Genomic DNA, 17,747 nt, shown 5'->3' on the forward strand with positions numbered 1-17,747 from the left:
AATTCTAGAATTCTAGGTTGAATTCGTTTTTATGATATTGGTCTATTTAGACCTTCAGGAAGCATATTAATCTAATAATCAATTCCGTACGAAAAGACCGGAAAATGTGTAAAAGGCAAATTTATTCATATTCTCTGATGTTTCAGTCTAACAAAATGTAGCTCCAATGTTTGAATTTCTGGCAGCGATAAATTTTATTATTAGTTCCTTTTGAATAGTTTTAGGGTTTATTGGTCACCGCTAAATTGTAATGTATTCGGTTTGTTGTTTTTTTTCGGTGAAATTAAAAACGAGATCTCTTTTATTCCTTGTTACGTTATACGTTTCGGCCTACTACATTTAAGCTATCGTCAGTCGCATAAATTCTCTCCAAACACACTCCAATTATTTGTATAGTGTTCGATACATTTTTCTGCGTGAATAACTTATGTTGTTTTTACTCGAAGCAAAACTGCTGTCAAAATGTATGAACTGACAGCGGTTAGGATCGAAACCTGACTCAGTTTCGGGGTCAAGCAAAAACGGAATAAATCATTGTTTTCCCTATTTTCTCGTTAACAATACCTGTACGTATACCGGAAAGCAGAAACAAAGTCGATCCACCTTCTTAATAGCTCCCACGATGCACTTTGTAAGGAAAGGTCGGGAATTTCATTCATACGCGTCAGCACGTTTCGGGTGTCTGTTTTGTTCCGCCACTTCTGACCGGTTCGGTCTTGATTTACTTCCGCTTTAGATCATGTCGCGCGCAGCACGTGCTTCGCTCGCTCGGCAGCATATACTGCGGGGTGGTACCGAACGCCCCCGGAACGGGTCTTTCAGTTAAAAACACCATTCAACAAGGTCCGTGCTTCTTGCTTATCGCGCGGCAAGGGTAACAGTCCTTGGACAGCGTTCGCCGGCGATGGTTGTCCTGATGGCCTACTTGGGTTTCGCGCTTCCGGCGGGTATGGTGAAATAGGGTGTCCAAGTGTGTAAAAGTGCTACCTATCTGTTTAAAAGGCTAGATATGAGAGGGTGGATACCGAAATAATTGATCGGTTGGTAAGCATTATTTGGAGACGTGCGTTTGAATGATAATGATAAAGGCGATACGTATGGATATTGTGGAAGAGTGAAAAAAGCGAAACTGTTTAATTGATCACAAATTAATTGTAATTGATGAAGCTTGCCTGTTTTTAATAAGCTCATTAATACACAGAGTGGAAGAAAGTGTACATGCATCTTGTTCGCGGTTTTATCAGCAGGATCCTAATCTACAAAGTGAGAAGAATTTGTTATGCCACACTGATAAATAGGACCGAAGAAATTGACATTATTCTATGCAGCCATCTTCATACCAGAAGTATATTGTACGATTGCGATGTGTGAAAACAATCAGTCTCAATCAGTATCTCACTCCATCCTTTATATTAGATAACGTGCGAAAAGCTCTGCCTGGTGATCCTAGTATAGGTGATTAGTGGTATTATGTTCATTGAAAATCGGAATACTGTGACGGGTTCGAAATTGAATTAATTGGGGAATTGTTTGACGCAATATTGCAACCGATCTATTTAGATTTTGATTTATGATGGCATATCCTAGTTGTAGTTAGATTGATGACCTACATATTGTTTAGGTTAGTCCAGTGTGATTTGGAAGGTGTTGTGTATTTGGCACCGTTACAAAAAAGTTTGTGTTTCGATTACGTGTCTAGTGAAAACGGATAAGTGTAGAAAGACACCAATTTCAATAACTTTTGGCGTAGTTCAAAATCAGTTCAAATGGATATATGCTGAAAATTCTGCAAAAAGGTAATAACTCAAAAATAAATTCCACCGATTGCTTTAAGAACGGGATAGGATAGTGTATTAATTATTGTTAATATTGCACGTTTTTGTTTTTTTTGCCATAAAATATTATAAATTTGACCCGTTACCTTCGGAAGTTGTGACCCCTTTTTTTCCATTCGTTTATTTAATTAATCCGTGCATGTTGACGAAGTCGACTGATAAGTCGACATAAAATGACATTTACTGTGAGCCGTGTTTACATTAATCTATGAGGCTATGAAGCATTTATACTGTGCACGTTGACGAATTCGACATAAAATTGACTTTTGCTGTGAGCCGTGTTTACAAACATGGCTTCACAGCCTAATGGCAATGTTGGTAAACACGGCTCACAGTAAACTTCATTTTATGTCGACTTATCAGTCGACTTTGTCAGCGTGCACAGGCTAATCAACGTTGGGAGAAAAAGGTGGGAACATTTGACACTTTTGACTGAATTAGTATTATACTTGTAAAAGTAAGTATGGCGGCCGGGACCCTTGAAGCAAACATCAAACATTGGCGCACGATGAAAAGTGAGAAAAGGCCGAGCTTCACTTCGGATCTATCGATTAGAACACTTATGGACATTTTTTACCTCGAAAAAACCGATTAAATTAACTATGACCGAACCGACATAAAACTTATGGCAACAGAAGAGCCCGCTACGTCAACTGTTTGTGCTTTTCTTCTTCATATCTTCTTGTTTTTTCGGCTTCATCAAAGAAAAATGACAACCGCACTCACACACAGAAAAAAATGTGAACACCTGTATCCGTCTTTAGCGTTTCCGTTAGCTTAAAGGGCCCATTTTTTAAATTCACTTTTTAAATTACTTGAAACTAGGGAATTACACATTGATATTTTTATAATGCTACAGTCGTGATTCGCTGGTTGGGCCACAGCCTTGTTCAACTAACGAATTTGATTCGCTAGTTGGACCGACTGACAAATGTCAAAAACTCTCCAAAGGAGATGTTCGCAGTGTAAATGCATCTGTCCACATCTTTAAATATTGTCAGTTTGAGTGTCAAAGTAAATTTAACACGAGATTTTGACGTTCAGATGCTCTTTAGTTGGTCAATGGTCCAACTAGTGGAAGTCCAACTAAAAAGCGGTCTAGTTAAAAAGTTTCCAACCAGCGAATCACGACTGTACTAAGGAGATTGTACAAAGTTGTGGCTCCTTTTCGAAATAAAGAGACAACATTTTTGATAATAAGGTTAGATTGATATTCCTAAAAAATGGTGGAAGTTATCTTGCCAAGCATAAGTAAAAGAAAAAAGCACTTTTTAGGGGCTGTTCCCATACTACGTTGACAACGAGACTTTCTATTTTGACACTCTCTCCCTCATTGTGAACTATCGGGGACCATTTTTAAATTCCATTTGAGCAAAATGTGCCGAAATAACAGATTAGGTCCGGTAACGTGTTCACGTTTTGCTTTACTCTCTGACGGACCAAGTACGAGTTTGCTTATTCCGAACAACTGTTATTTTCCACCTGAATGACGCTGTTCATTAACGATGCTATTCTTCTATTACATCGCTAGTAAAGTTGTTTATACTTTTAGCCTAGTTTCACCGCACGTTTAGGTAACACCCATAGATAAATAAACAACCCGTCCTCTCCTTGATAAAACCGTTGCTTCACCACAATCTCCCATCCCACAAAGCTTTGTAGATGTAGATTGCATTGGAAGTTGAGTGCTGTTGCCCGTTCGCAAGAGTTCTTTGAAACTTAGGTCTTAAGACTTAAATCCACATATGAGGGTTGGGCAATACATATTTTTCTAATATTAGTTGAGCGATCGGATGCATTCTTACGAGATTTTAGATTATTTGGACGAACAATTAGTTTTGACAGCCTTTTGAAAGGCATAATCCCAGTGATTCATCCGGTTATTTTCGTTTTTCAAATAAATAGTTGTTTTTGTAGCATACTTCAGAAAAATTGTCCATTTGTTTAAAGTGCATAATAAAATCATCAAAAATGTCACTGGTTTAAATATCGTTTAGATAGCTTTTTGTCGTGAACTTTAATTAAACACAAACTTCTAATGCCATTACAGTGTCGCTGAGGTCACGAATGCCCGCGATCGCACTATAGACTTTTCTACAGTTCATGTACACGTCACATGACACAAATACTACATCACAACCTGGTGGAAAATAATAAACAAAGACGGCAAAAGCAAATGGGTTTGTTTTCAACCAGGAAACTGCATTAGTGTTCGTGATACCGACCGACAAGAGCTCAATACACGTTCGAAAGTTTTTAATTTTATTTTGACAATGAGCCTAAATTAGTTTTGCAAAAACCAGTCAAGCAGCCAAAATTAAAAAAAAAGGAATGATGAAAGGAAGATCTACATAGGTTTCACTAGTAAATATATTAGAGGAACCGAGCGGACAGAAGGATTTCTTTGAAAGTTTAGACAAAATACTTATTTTGAGCCACCCTAATAATTAGCAAATGGTTATAATATGTTTTGATATCAGAAGCGAATTCCTCGTACTAAAATTACATAAAACCATCCTATTTGAACCGACATGACAACGTTTTCGCATTAGTCCACCTTTTGTTCTAAGCCGAGCCACTGTAGCTGGGTTCGATTACTCTAGGGCTTTGATATATCTGCAAAGCAAATTCTGAGAAGAGCACGTATACAGGGTGTTTGGTTCATGGTTAAGAACCTCTCGAGGGATGATTGACTGTCATATTTGGAGAAAAAAATCGTTCTACACATACCATGAAATCTCAACCGTTACTAATTTATTGAACTTTTTGTGTTAAAAACTTAGTTGTCTTAAAATAGCTCTAACTCAAAAAATATACTTTGTATTTCAAATCTTTTAAATCTATTGGATAGGTGAGAAAATTTTCCACTGAAAAATGTCCTCAAATGATTCAGCTAATGAGGTTAAGTAATCTTTTCACAGTAATTTATTTAAAATTTAACAATTTTGATCGATTTTTCGTTCACTTCGCGAAAATCTTAATAGTTAACATCACTATTTTAATAATTCAAATTGTTAGTCTTGAAAAGTTGTATAATTAGTTCTTTGACATGATACACTTATCTTGTCTTGTTTTCATATGTTTGGGTTATTGAACTTGGATATTTTATCTCATATTCACTAATACTAGCTCTTATTGAAAAAGTATGACACTTATTGTACCTTTTCTTATTTTTATTCGAAAACCAGGAAAACTTTGCAGAGAAAAATGTGTTAATACCTTTCAGTTAAGTGAATTTAGTATTCTTTTAGAAGTTCATTAGTTTTATAGTTAGTGTTATTATTAGCATTTTCGTTGTTTTCTTAAAATAGTAAATAATAAACTTCACCATTGTTATCATGAAATTAATGCATCTCAGCAAGTTCTACAATTCTTCCTTTGACTCCATTCAATTATCTCTTTTAGTTTCGAAGCAAAATCATTTTTATCTTCTCGTTTCATATGCAAAAACAACGATTTCGAACCCACTGCATTTGTGATGAGGCCATCCTGTGTTAACTATTAAATTGCAGCGAAATGAAAAGCGATAGGGCTAAAGTGTCAAATAACAAGTTGTAGAGAATATTAAGGGGCACCAAATGAACAATAGTGACGATAAATTTAGTTGACTAATAATTAGAATAATTACAAAAATCACCAAAAGCGCAAATTTTGAGTTATTTTACTAGTAAAAAGTCATGTAGTACACTTAACTAAAAGATATCTGTACATACATCGAAAGGAAATTTTCTCAGCTTTCCAATGAAGGCCTCATAATAGCCATATAAAGCATATTTTTTAGATTAGAGTCTCTTAACAACTTGCAAGTCAATTACAGGAAAAATGTAGAAGTCAAATTACAAGGACACGAGAAGAGATAGGAATATTATGTTTAAGAACAAATTATGAATCGTTCTCAAACCCAACTTTTGGATAATAGATATTGCTATAATCATAATTCACTATTTTGAGAAAATTAACAAAAACCTCATCAAAAACACTAACTTTTAACTACTTTACAACTGAAAGGTAATTAAAACTATTATCCGAAAGATATGAGAACATTATTCAATAGAAAATTTTCGCACCTTTCCAATGGCACTAAAAGATTTACAATACGAGGTATACTTTTTGAGTTAGAGGTGTTTTAAGATAAACAAGTTTTTTACACAAAAAGTTTAATAACTCTGTAACGGTTGAGATTTGATGGTATGTGTTGAACGATTTTTTGCTCCAAATATAACAGTAAATCACCCGAGAGATTCTTACTCATGAACCAAACACCCTGTATAATTTCATTTCATGATGAAGCTTTAAATTAATTTACGATTATACCCTCCCTTAGTAGCTATTCCAATGTGTAGGGGCATCTAGCTGTCGATATTAGCTTCGGTGTTTATCAATATAAATCAATTACTACAAAAAACATCGTGTGCGAACTTTTCGACGTAAATGGTGCTACTGAAATTTTTCTCGAAAATTCATATATCTATTTTTTAGGGTTACCAACCGTCCTTATTTTAAAGGACATGTCCTTATTTTTGTAGTTTTTGGAAAGTGTCCTTATTTTAATTCAAATGTCCTTATTTTTAGTCTCCAACCTTCGCATATACAGGGTGGCTCAACATGATGTTTTTTCAACAGGGCAGGTCATGTTATTGTAGTTTAGTATTGTTTGCCACCACAGAAAATGGTTTGCTCACCATTTTCAAATTATTCAACTATATTTCGAAAATCAGCGATCTGTGAGAAATGTGTTTCGTGCACTCCGACCATAACATGTTCGACATAATCGGCCAACTGACTCCACTATTCGACATACAATCAAAGAGTAAAAGTTGCAGTTCTTGTTATTGGATGATTAGCAAACAAATCGACCACATCCAGCACACATTGAAAAAAACATAGCGGCGGTGACATTCCCAAGCATTAGAAACCAACATTACTCGACTGATTAGCCAGATAATGTACCACTTGAAATACTCGAATCCGTCACCAAAAATTGGACCAGTCGAATGGATTACCTCAAGCGCCAACATGGTCAACATTTAAAAGAAATTGTTTTCAAACAATAAATGTTCTTTCGATTGACAAATAAATATTTCGCGATTTACTCCATTTACAGCAATTTTTGCTAGATCAAAAAACGTCATGATAAATTACCCTGTATTAAATTATTTAGATCAACTTTATTCCAAGAGAATCAATTTCAATTGTTAATTTCAAATACTTCCAGCCGATTGTTTTTGTTAATGAATAATTTCTGCGACTCATTACAACCAAAGGTTCATTTACTCAGACGTAACCAAAATTTGTTGAATAGCTCGATATGAGGTTTGGCCAAAGTGGTTATCTTCGTTCAATATTGGCACTACACCGTTCCGATTTGTCTCGATCAAGATTCAACGTCTCAGTTCAACTGCTGGAAAATAAGCCAGAATCCCGACTTTTTCAGAATACTGGCTCAAGTGACAAATGATTCAGGCTCCAATTCCGAATAGATTTGGCAGGGATGTCCTTATTTTGCTCTCAGTCCATTTGGTAACCCTAATTTTTAGATTTTTATTTTTATTATGCCAAATTACACGAAGTTTGATACTAAATAAACGATGACTTTGTCAATTGAAAATGGTTTGAAAGTACCAACTGTCACCATTTTTTTTTCTAAAACGTACTCCCAATAAAAATTATTTTTGGAGGCCTTTTGACTTAACTATTACTTTCCTTGTATCAATAGATACGCTTATTTGGAGCAGCAATTGTGTTGTTTACACACTCAATTCAGTTCGGTAATTTCCGCACAGCTGAACAGTCACTAAATTTTTTCAACTGATAGCTCAGCAAAGTGACCTTAGCGATATACTTTCCGAGTTTCAGCCAAACAGACGTCACTTTTGTTGAGATCTAGGTAAAAGCTTTGCTAGCTGAGTGCTGGGCCTTGTAAAACTCGGTAAAAGTTGCGAAAAAGTCGGGATTCGGTAGAACAAAATAAAGTGTGTAGAATTTACAGTCAGATTTTTATTAGTGTATAAATAAGTGTATCAGTTAAATAGTAGTAATGCAGAGCACGTTAAACAATGTACTAACTTAATTAGAAGTTGAATCGAAAGGATTATTACGCAACTTCTTGAAACTAGGTATAGCTATCTTTGCCTCTCGACATTCAAGAAAAGGCTAACTAGTTTAATCTCAAAGTTCCACAGTACATCTGAGGAACAACACAAAACTTTTGCCCTAAGCATTGGACCATGTTTTTTTGTTTGCCCTGCCGTCAACGGTCTTGAGTTTTCCTTGACGATAGATGGTGAAGGAAAACTTTTCGATTCCGCCCGCTTAGCGTCCATTAGCAGGAACGAGTTGGAAATCGAGGAACATGACCTGTTCCTCTGTAAAATGCACAATTAGTCATAATCGTGTTTTTTTAATGTGCTGAATGCCCAACTAATTATCTTTGGTTGTTGTTTTACGAGACACGACAGCGATTTTCATCACTGCTAAATTTTGTTGTGAAACTGTATCTTCACAGGGAACAGATAACCGGCTGGAGCGTTAAAATGTGTAATTAATGGCCCATTCGAAAGTGATAGGGGTCACCTGCATCAGGTGCACTTCTGTCGCCATTTTGTTCGATGGGCGAGCATGGCTGAACATCGATTCGATCCAAAATCAAACGAATCGGACCAATGAGAGATGTTCGTTGGCCGGGTTTTTCTTTTTGAAGGAGCAAAACATATTTGGTGACAAAACTCACCGCGGAATTGTCAAACAAAGGTCTTGTGGATTTCCCAATTTGTTCAAACGTTTACACAAGTATCATAAGCTCTTTTTTGTCGAACGTAGATGTCTGTACCTTGTGATTTAGCGTTCACTTTTTATCATAGGAAGAGTCGATTCCCTCTTCTCATAACAAGCCTTGATTAATGGGAGAACAATTTGTTTTCGATGGGGATATTCATATCATTTCAGTTTTATTTGTGAACTCAAAGTTTAACGACCATATCGATTGCGAATGAAAAGTTCATGAGTATACGTTGCGTATTATCTACTGAGGACACAGAAGTTTATTTGGATATGAATTATATCAACTGACGTTTTTATGTGGCATCAATGCCAATGCCAGGAAGTAACACGGGGTCATTTGATATGGGCCGTACATTTTTTTACGTCGAATGATTTATTTTTATATAAGATATAAATCTCACGTATTTGAAGTCTTATCGATCGATTTCATGAACAGTAATGCAGGTTCTTGGTTGAAAATAATTCCATTTGCCATCTTTGTTTACTATTTTCCCCCATGTTTTGACATTGTGTTTGTGTCGCTTGATATGTTCGTACATGAGTCGTAGAAAAATCTACTCAACTGTCAAAATATGATTTTCATGGAAATTCTGGACGAACCCTTACGGTTCAACTGCGAACGCCTCAATAAGTGGTCATCTTGGAAAACGAAAAAAAAAACAGTTTTTTCTCGCACTGTTGGGAAAATCTTGTATTCGGGGCATTGGTAGAGTATTACTGATTCATTTTCATGAAGATTGAAGTTTAGTCACAGAAAATAGATTTCCATGTTCGACAAAATAGGTACACGTAGAATTTAATTTATGCATCGATAGCATTCTTTTCTATCTGCCTCTCGTTTCTTCTGCTGTAAATTTTATGTATTGGACATATTCGGTTTATCAACTCAGAAGTTTATGCATGAAAATGCATAAAAATCACAGCAGTAGAAAAAAGACGGGAATAGAAAGTATGCTAACTATGCATATTTTTGTTTCTCAGTGTAGGTATACAATATTAAATTTTGTGTACAAAATTCATCCGAATGGCCGAATATGCATTAAAATACTAAGTTCACCAAACCATTACAACCGCCATCTCAAAATAGAGGTATACTGTAACTATTCCAGCCATTTTGAAATCTTTTGATATTTAGTCGAACTCGATGAGTATCCGACTTACCTTCTTATAAATTAGTGGTTTTCAACTGGGGGTCAATTCACCCCCAGGAGTAAATTAGACTATTGTAGGGGGTGAACTCGGGGTGAATTATGCGGGATAAATTTTAACTTGATATCCTAACATTGTCGTCGGAATGTTGTCTTTCTATGTTGTTTCAGTGTGTAAAGAATTGAGATGCTTAATGAGAGTGAAATAGGATCAGGTTTCTAATTGAAAAATTATGGTTTTTATTTATTCAAATGAAATTTTTGGCGGTCTAATTTGCTCAGTTCGTAATACGTTTAATTGCCTTTTTTGACAATATCCGTTTTCGCCAGTTTGACAGTAACGCCCAGTTGAAGATGTCGGGCGTTCATTGGATAAACATACAACGCATTGGACTAACGTAGGATGACTTAATCTCACTGGGCGGTTAACGTAAACGATTATTGTCAAAAAAGGGCCATTAAACGTATAACGAACTGAACAATTTAGACCGCCATTATGGCACGTAAAAAGCTGGATACAGGATTAAGAATATATATTCACACAAGCTTTCTTTTTAGAGAATGCAAATTTCCGGGCATTTGGTTTGACTCCTTCTACAGCCATAGACAGTTTTGCATGCTCACTTTCCTAATCGCAGAACACCAGTTTGCCTTGAGCAGCATCTCGCTGGCAACTGTCTTTCGCGTTTGCCCAATATTTTTATATTAGGCGGAGTTCGCGGCATACCACTACATGGCCTTATTTTCGTAATGGCAAGAGGCCAAATCCGGCCAGAAGGTTTGCGGTCAACTAAGAAAACTTCATAATCTGCTACCTTCGAAAACAAATAAAAAATAGTTTTTTTTTTGCGTCATTGGAGTAATCTTCATTAAAATTGATCACCAGTACTCGACACGAACACATTGATTGATTTTCAAGTTTTTGTGGACGGTGACGAAAAAACTGTTGAAAAATACTTTTTCAAAGATGGCCGATTCTCTAGGTTTTCTTAGTTGAACCTTAACATGGCCGTGAAAATATGCACATCATCCTCATTTCAAAATTGTGAAAGGATAGATCGACATGCGGCATCAGCAAAGTAAGATATTGAACAATGACAGGGGCGCGAAACACTTTACGCCCGAGTGGGTAGAAAGCATTGGGTGAGGGGTGAGGGGTCCATTAATAAGGATTTTTCGCAATACACACGCTTACATTACATTCACATTAAATCACGTTCATTTATGCAAATGGAGTTGTGTACATAGTCAAATATGTATTGCGAGATACATGCGTTGCACATCTAAATTTTTTGAATGGGCTCAAAATTTCGAGTGGGTAACCCACTCGGTTATTTTCGAGTGGGTAGTACTACCCATACTACCCACGCTCAGTGTTACCACAAGTACAGATTGATCTACAAAAGTACAGATTTTTCGATTTTTATTGGTACAGATTTTGGACGGTACAGATTACAGAATTTTATGAAAAAGTACAGAATGGTACAGATTTCCGGAGCTAAAATTGTAAAACGATGCTTGGAAATTTTTATTTGGCAGACTGTTAAGTAATTTTGAGAAAGTGTGTACAGAATTTACAAAAGAGCTGAGTGCTTCAGCCTAGTTGGCATAAACGAAGAAATACAAAAAAAAATTTACTTTAGGCAACTAGTTAAACGAATGTATTAACTTTTTTATTGGGGCAGATTTTGGTACAGATTTTCTCAAAAAATAGTAAAAGATTTTTTCACTCCAGGTACAGAATAAAATGTGGCAACACTGCCCACGCTATCCGCCGCCCCTGAACAAGGAAGAGTGGGACGTATCTCACCCAATCAAGTTTCCTCTCGGTACAACAAAGGGAGTAGCTCCTGGTTATGTAATTTGATGGCATTTATTTGTATAAGAAATTTATCCATATTTCCCTAAACTCTGCTGTTTTCTTCTTCTGTCAAGTGTAAAATAACCAGTACACCATGTCAACCTAATGAAAAATTTCCTAGGTTGAACATTTTTCAGGATTTTATCGTTATTTTCTGCTGCTACTGAAATATCTAATAGTTCAGGCATTTGATAATAGCAGTTTCTTTCAAGAAGATTCGAATTTTTCCGGAAATGTTACAGTATTATATTTTTATTGAATTTTGCAGTGTTCCATCTTACCTAAATTGTCCATAACAGCGCGCTTTCCCTTGCTTCACTGGACACAGCCCCGTTTTGGTGTGAATTAATTGTCCTTATTCACGGTTCGCTGATAAGTCAGAAACGTGGCGAGCTCTTACTGTGTGATGGTGTGTTTCTATTCAGTGATCGCTTCGAGAGCTTCGCCTTCACTATTTCATACGTGCATAATTCACAGTCCCGATGGCTCAGGATGTGAAAATATTCCATTGTTGGTCTCCGTTTTCCTTTTTTTTCGAGACGTGCAACTGGGTCAGAAGCTCTGTTCCCTCAGGAAGATAAAAGCGGTACGGACGTTGCGATGGTACAGATGTGGATGGCATCTATTAAATGTTGACAACGGCTTAAGTGCGATTCACACGATTCATAAGTGTCCATCAACGGAACAGAGCATCAGTCCCGTCAAGATAAGTTGAATGGATTTCTCGTCTGTGCCCTTTACGCGTCTTGTACGTCAAAATGTTTTGTCCCATCAATGTTGTATGTGAACGTCTCCAGACGAAATGCATGTAACTGTGCAGTTCACGTGCTGTGCCAGTGACGGAAGGCTGACGGTTCGTGTAAATGGCGCGTAATGCGCTTTATAAACTCTGTCATCTTAGGGGAATTGTTAAACATTTAGTGCATATTCGATGTACCTATAAATAGTAATGTGCACAAGGGAAAAGCTTCGTGCTCTTTCTATTCCGATTTTAAATTCTCGATAATAGAGAAGTAGGCATCATGAGTAAAACTCTGTTTTCTTTTTTGCTTAATCCAGTTTACATATATTGTATTACATTTCATTGATTACACTGTGTTACAAAATAAAAAAAAAGAATGTACCTTTAAAGTGATCTGTTAAAGGCTGTATGTCTGGTCAAATACAACAACTCTCAAAGTCTTGATTTATAGCAAAAAAAAATATTTTTCAGGATGGTCTCAAATAAAATTTAAAAAAATAGGTTTTTATTGCTCGATTACATATACATTCAAAAGTGTATGTATGAACTTTCAGCAGCGCTTTGTTCTATATCCAGTGCACAAACAGTATTGCATCGTTACCTCCGACTGCGCAGTGAAATGAATCCGCCAATGGAAACGAAAGTGCCAGTGCTACGGGATAACACAAGTTCGATCGACTTTAATAAAACTCGTGTTAGACGTGTTACAGTTCAGGAGGTTTAACAACTAGTTAAAATTAAAATGGAGCTTTACCTTGCGGAAGTTAGGTACACCACGTCAAAAAATGTGTTTTGATTACGTTTAGAAATTTACCACAGGCAGAAAACTTCATTGCAAAGAACAACATGCAACACGAGGTCGAATTTAATAACATCAGAATCAAGATCCACGTGTATATGGAAAAGGATATGGTGGACATTACGAATGACACTTGGAATTTTTTTTGACCGGTATTCCCAACGGCGCTCGTATTGCAAGGATGCGAGTAGGTAAACCAATACCTTCTTACATGACTATCGGATGCCAATCACCAAAGAATGGCGTAACCTCTAAGCAAACAACGCTAATCATATCTCGTTCCTACCCCTACCTGCCAATTCTGTAATTAGACAGTCCGCTACGGAAAAGCATGCGCCGAAGCAACTAGTTAAAACTACTACAGCCAACTCTAACAAGCAGCCACCGACACTTACAGACCACAAACAAGGACCTAGTTAACCAATAAAGAAGGGACAACGACCACGACAACCGCTTCCAAACAAACAACTATCATCACCGATAAAGAAGTAAATACCGATGAAGCCGGATTTCCAACAGCAACAGAAAGAAAGAAACAAACGAGAACCTTTGAACGTGAACAGCAAGAAGGCAGTACCGATGATGACATGGAAGTGAATAATAACGCGAGAGAAGACAGACTGAATGACCCCCAAGCTGCGACGGATTTGGCAACTAATACTTCACCGCCAAGAAAAAGAATCTCAACACGCAGCAGCAAACGGCGTCAACAATATCTGGCAGACAGACGCTCTTAGTATTTTTTAGAATTACTTAATGTAAAAACTTAAAAGATCTACAGCCCAGTTGTGCTAACGCATTGAACCGTGTTAAATAAATCCAAAGAATTATTTTTTTTAAATGACTTGAACCGCTGAACCGATTTTTATTGTTAATAGCTCAAATGAATGGTTTGTGTGTAGTTTTGAGAAAACATAGAAAACTTTCAAACATGTTTGATTTTGTATGAAGAAATGGCGTAATGATTGGTTTTTCTTGATTTGCACTTAGATGGACATTAGAATACCCACATTTCTATCTTTTAAGTTGAAAGATTATCCATAACATACCAAAAAATTAAACTAACGGCGCCAGACGTTTTGGAGATACAATATTTTTTAAATAATAACAATCATTACGCCTCTATATGTATATACACACCACGGAGACGATGAAGACGCATGGTAGTTCACAATACGTCTTCATCGAGTCACAGAAACGGTGCCTGTCCTTGTTTGACCCTATCGGCCGTATTCGACAGTGGTTTCAGCCACATGGGTTAGCATATTTGACAGTTAATCCAGTGAATAGATAGGGGTTAGGTTGGTTGAATTAATGGTATGGGATGTGACCCTATTGATTCAATTTGATAAAATATTTTTTATTATGCATACAAAAACAAAAACAATTTCGACTAAACATTTTTTGCATCAGCAGCATCGGATAAGACCCAACATAGTGTACGGCTTAATAAATGCTACATTGAAACTAACAAAATGCTCTCTTGTTTTTTTATTCCAGCTCGCAGTAACGAAAATAAACAACTACTTATTACTTCCGCCGGAAAGGATATTATAGTGTGAAAAACGAGCTCTAAAATGCACCACACTTCACGGGATCGGTTGTGCAATAAAAAATATACTCGCGCTGTAGTCCACACGTTTTATAACAATTGTTTCCTGGGCTCGTCTATCATTTTTTGCGATATTGGATACTACAAGTGCTGGTTGTGTTTCGTGTTTTCTACCCCGAAGGTTAGTGATCCGACAAGAATCAGTTAACGCTAGGCAACGCATCCTCTCACAACGGGTCGAGCTTCAGCCTAGATCAGTCCGAAGGAATACAGAAAAAAAAGTTATTTAACCTGTTGCGATAATTTATGGCCATTTGCTGTGACAGGCACAAGTGATTTGTGGTTTGTGTATTATTGTTCCTCTTTCCGTGAAACCTTGCAAGCGGTGTTAAAACAACATGAGTGAAACCGTAGAGCTGGAACGGCTGATCAACTGCACCCATGCGACGCTTCAGCGGTTCCCATGGTCTTCCGCAATCAACACGACTATGATTGGGGAGCTGAACCGGACAGAGATTTTGGATGTACTGGGCGAGATGATAATGCGGGGGCGAAGCCAGGTGCCCGTAGGAGGTGATTCGGTTACGCTGAGGTATTTATGCTGACATTGTTTTGTGTATGTTTGTCACCTAGTGTTACTCGGTCTACAATTGATGGGATGCACACACTGAAAAAATCCAAACTAAAATGCTAATGTTATTATGCGCACACATACCTTCTATGTGTCAACTTTATAAACTATGTATTGAGTTCTTGTCGGCCAGTCTCACGAACACTAGGGCAGCTTACTGGTTGAAAATAATCCCATTTACTTTTGCCGTCTTTGTTTACTATTTTCCACCAGCTGGTGAAGTAGTATTTGTGCCATGTAACGTGTACGTACATAAGCCGTAGAAAAGTCTATGCGCACACATAAGTTATATGTGCATATTGTTATAAAATCGGGTTTTATGTGCCTTATAGTTATGAAATGTGAATGTAAGATTATTAAGTCTTATAAATACACACATTATGTTTATTGCAAATATTGTCTATCTGCCTTCGCTAATTGCAAAAATCTATGTGTAAAATCAATAGGCATAATGTTAAAAAAATTTTGAGTGCATGATTTGGTATCTACATGTTTGCTTCGCTCATGAGCAGGGATGCCAAAGGTACCGGTAAACTACATTTTTTCGGTACATTTACATTTGCACAATCCGTACAGCCCGCTACAGCGACGCATCACTACAGCTCTCGCGTGTTTTTTGAAAAGGGCCAATAAGCATGCTGTCAAAATTCACTTTGAGGGGAAATTCCGGACAAACCATTAGCCGCAAACTATAAATCTTAGCAGTAGACGAAAGAGAAAACTTTTTTCTTCCATACAATATTAACATCCGTTCTCGGAGAGTTACGGTTTGGCCGCAATTTTCTCTCAAAGTGAATTTTGACAGCATGCTTATTGGCCGTTTACAAAAAACACGCGTGAGCTCTTGCCAGAACGGTAGCCAAACTAGTACATTTTCCCGTACAGCAGTAGAATACATTTTTGTTTTGCTGCTGTACTCCGACTGCTCGGTGAGAGTGTAGCGTAGTAAAGTTTGTTCTCTCGCTTTGTACACTTTTCTCTGCATAGTCAAAGGGAGAAATGTGTTAATGCCGGTCGTGGCATAAACGAACCGCTTTCGTGTCGTCGTTTGTGATTGAAAATATTGAATAGATTAAAAATATTAAAAAGTGTAAAATAAGAAAAGAGAAGCTGTACCGCTCGCGTCTGGAGGCTGTACTGGGCAAGGATACAAAATGCCTACCTTTTCTGCGGCTGTAATTTTTCTGCCTACATTCTCATTTTTCTTTCAACGCAGCTGTCGCTAGCTAATGCAGGACGCCCAGCGCTGTACGGCAGTCTGTAAGCAAAGCAGTAACATGACAAAAAATACTGCCCCCAGTACAGCCACCAGACGCGAGTGGTACAGCTTCTCTTTCCTTATTTTACACTTTAATATTTTTAATCTATTCAATATTTTTAATCACAAACGACGACAATGAATGCGGTTCGTTTACGCCACGACCGGCATTAACGCTTTCGTGTGCAGGCCTCTCCCTTTGACTATGCAGAGAAAAGTGTACAAAGCGAGAGAACTAACTTTACTACGCCACACTCTCACTGAGCAGTCGGAGTACAGCAGCAAAACAAAAATGTATTCTACTGCTGTACGGGAAAATGTACTCGGTTTGGCTACCGTTCTGGCAAGAGCTGTAGTGATGCGTCGCTGTAGCGGGCTGTACGGATTGTGCAAATGTAAATATACCGACAAAAATGTAGTTTAGCGGTACCTTTGGTATCCCTGGTACTGGGGGCAGTATTTTTTGTCATGTTACTGTTTTGCTTACAGACTGCCGTACAGCGCTGGGCGTCCTGTAATAGCGAACGACAGTAGCGCCGAAATAGAAATGAGAATGTAGGCAGAAAAATTACAGCCGCAGAAAAGGTAGGCATTTTGCATCCATGCTCATGAGTACTAATATTATAACAAAAATGATCTCAAAAAGATGAAATGCGAGTTCCCCAATTATCGCCATACCATTTAGGCTAATGCGTTGAAGAAAGATGGTAGACACTGCTCTAACCATCGGCTTCAAGTGTGTAGGCTGTTAATTAGTCTGTGCACGCTGACGAAGTCGACACAAATAAATTTTTACTGTGAGTCGTGTTTACAAAAATTGCTTCACAGTTAGATGGCAGTGTCGGTAAACAAGGCTCACAGTAAAAGCACAGAGAACAGACGTCCATCTTCAGCATTCAACTTGTGTAAAATCTCCAACGGTTTCGAATGTAGTTGGGATATCCAAACCAGGTGCGCTACTGTCGTTAAGTTTTTTGTGGCTGAGTTCGACAGAATTGACAGCGGTTATTCCTCTACCCAGTCAAACTAATCCGGAACGGGTGCGGACTTCCAGCAAGAATTCCAGCTCAAATGCATGAACCGATAGAGTCGGAATCGGTTGTTTTCTTTGAGCAAGACTCCATACTGAATCCATTCAGGA

The 17,747-nt window shown here is 37.4% G+C and overlaps 1 protein-coding gene across 2 annotated transcripts in view; it reads left to right on the forward strand.

The window, feature by feature from the left end:
* The first annotated feature begins 840 nt into the window (after positions 1 to 840).
* The window catches only part of LOC131677342 (tachykinin-like peptides receptor 86C), a 170,046-nt gene continuing 153,139 nt past the window's right edge, over positions 841 to 17,747 (forward strand). For both annotated transcript variants that reach the window (XM_058957090.1, XM_058957091.1), the window contains exons 1-2: positions 841 to 1,796; positions 14,666 to 15,309. In XM_058957090.1, coding sequence (XP_058813073.1) covers positions 15,116 to 15,309 — 194 coding nt within the window. In that variant the 5' untranslated portion in view covers positions 841 to 1,796; positions 14,666 to 15,115. The remainder of the gene's footprint in view (positions 1,797 to 14,665; positions 15,310 to 17,747) is intronic.

Source organism: Topomyia yanbarensis, chromosome 1 (assembly GCF_030247195.1).
Source record: "Topomyia yanbarensis strain Yona2022 chromosome 1, ASM3024719v1, whole genome shotgun sequence".
NCBI classification, from domain to species: Eukaryota; Metazoa; Arthropoda; class Insecta; order Diptera; family Culicidae; genus Topomyia; species Topomyia yanbarensis.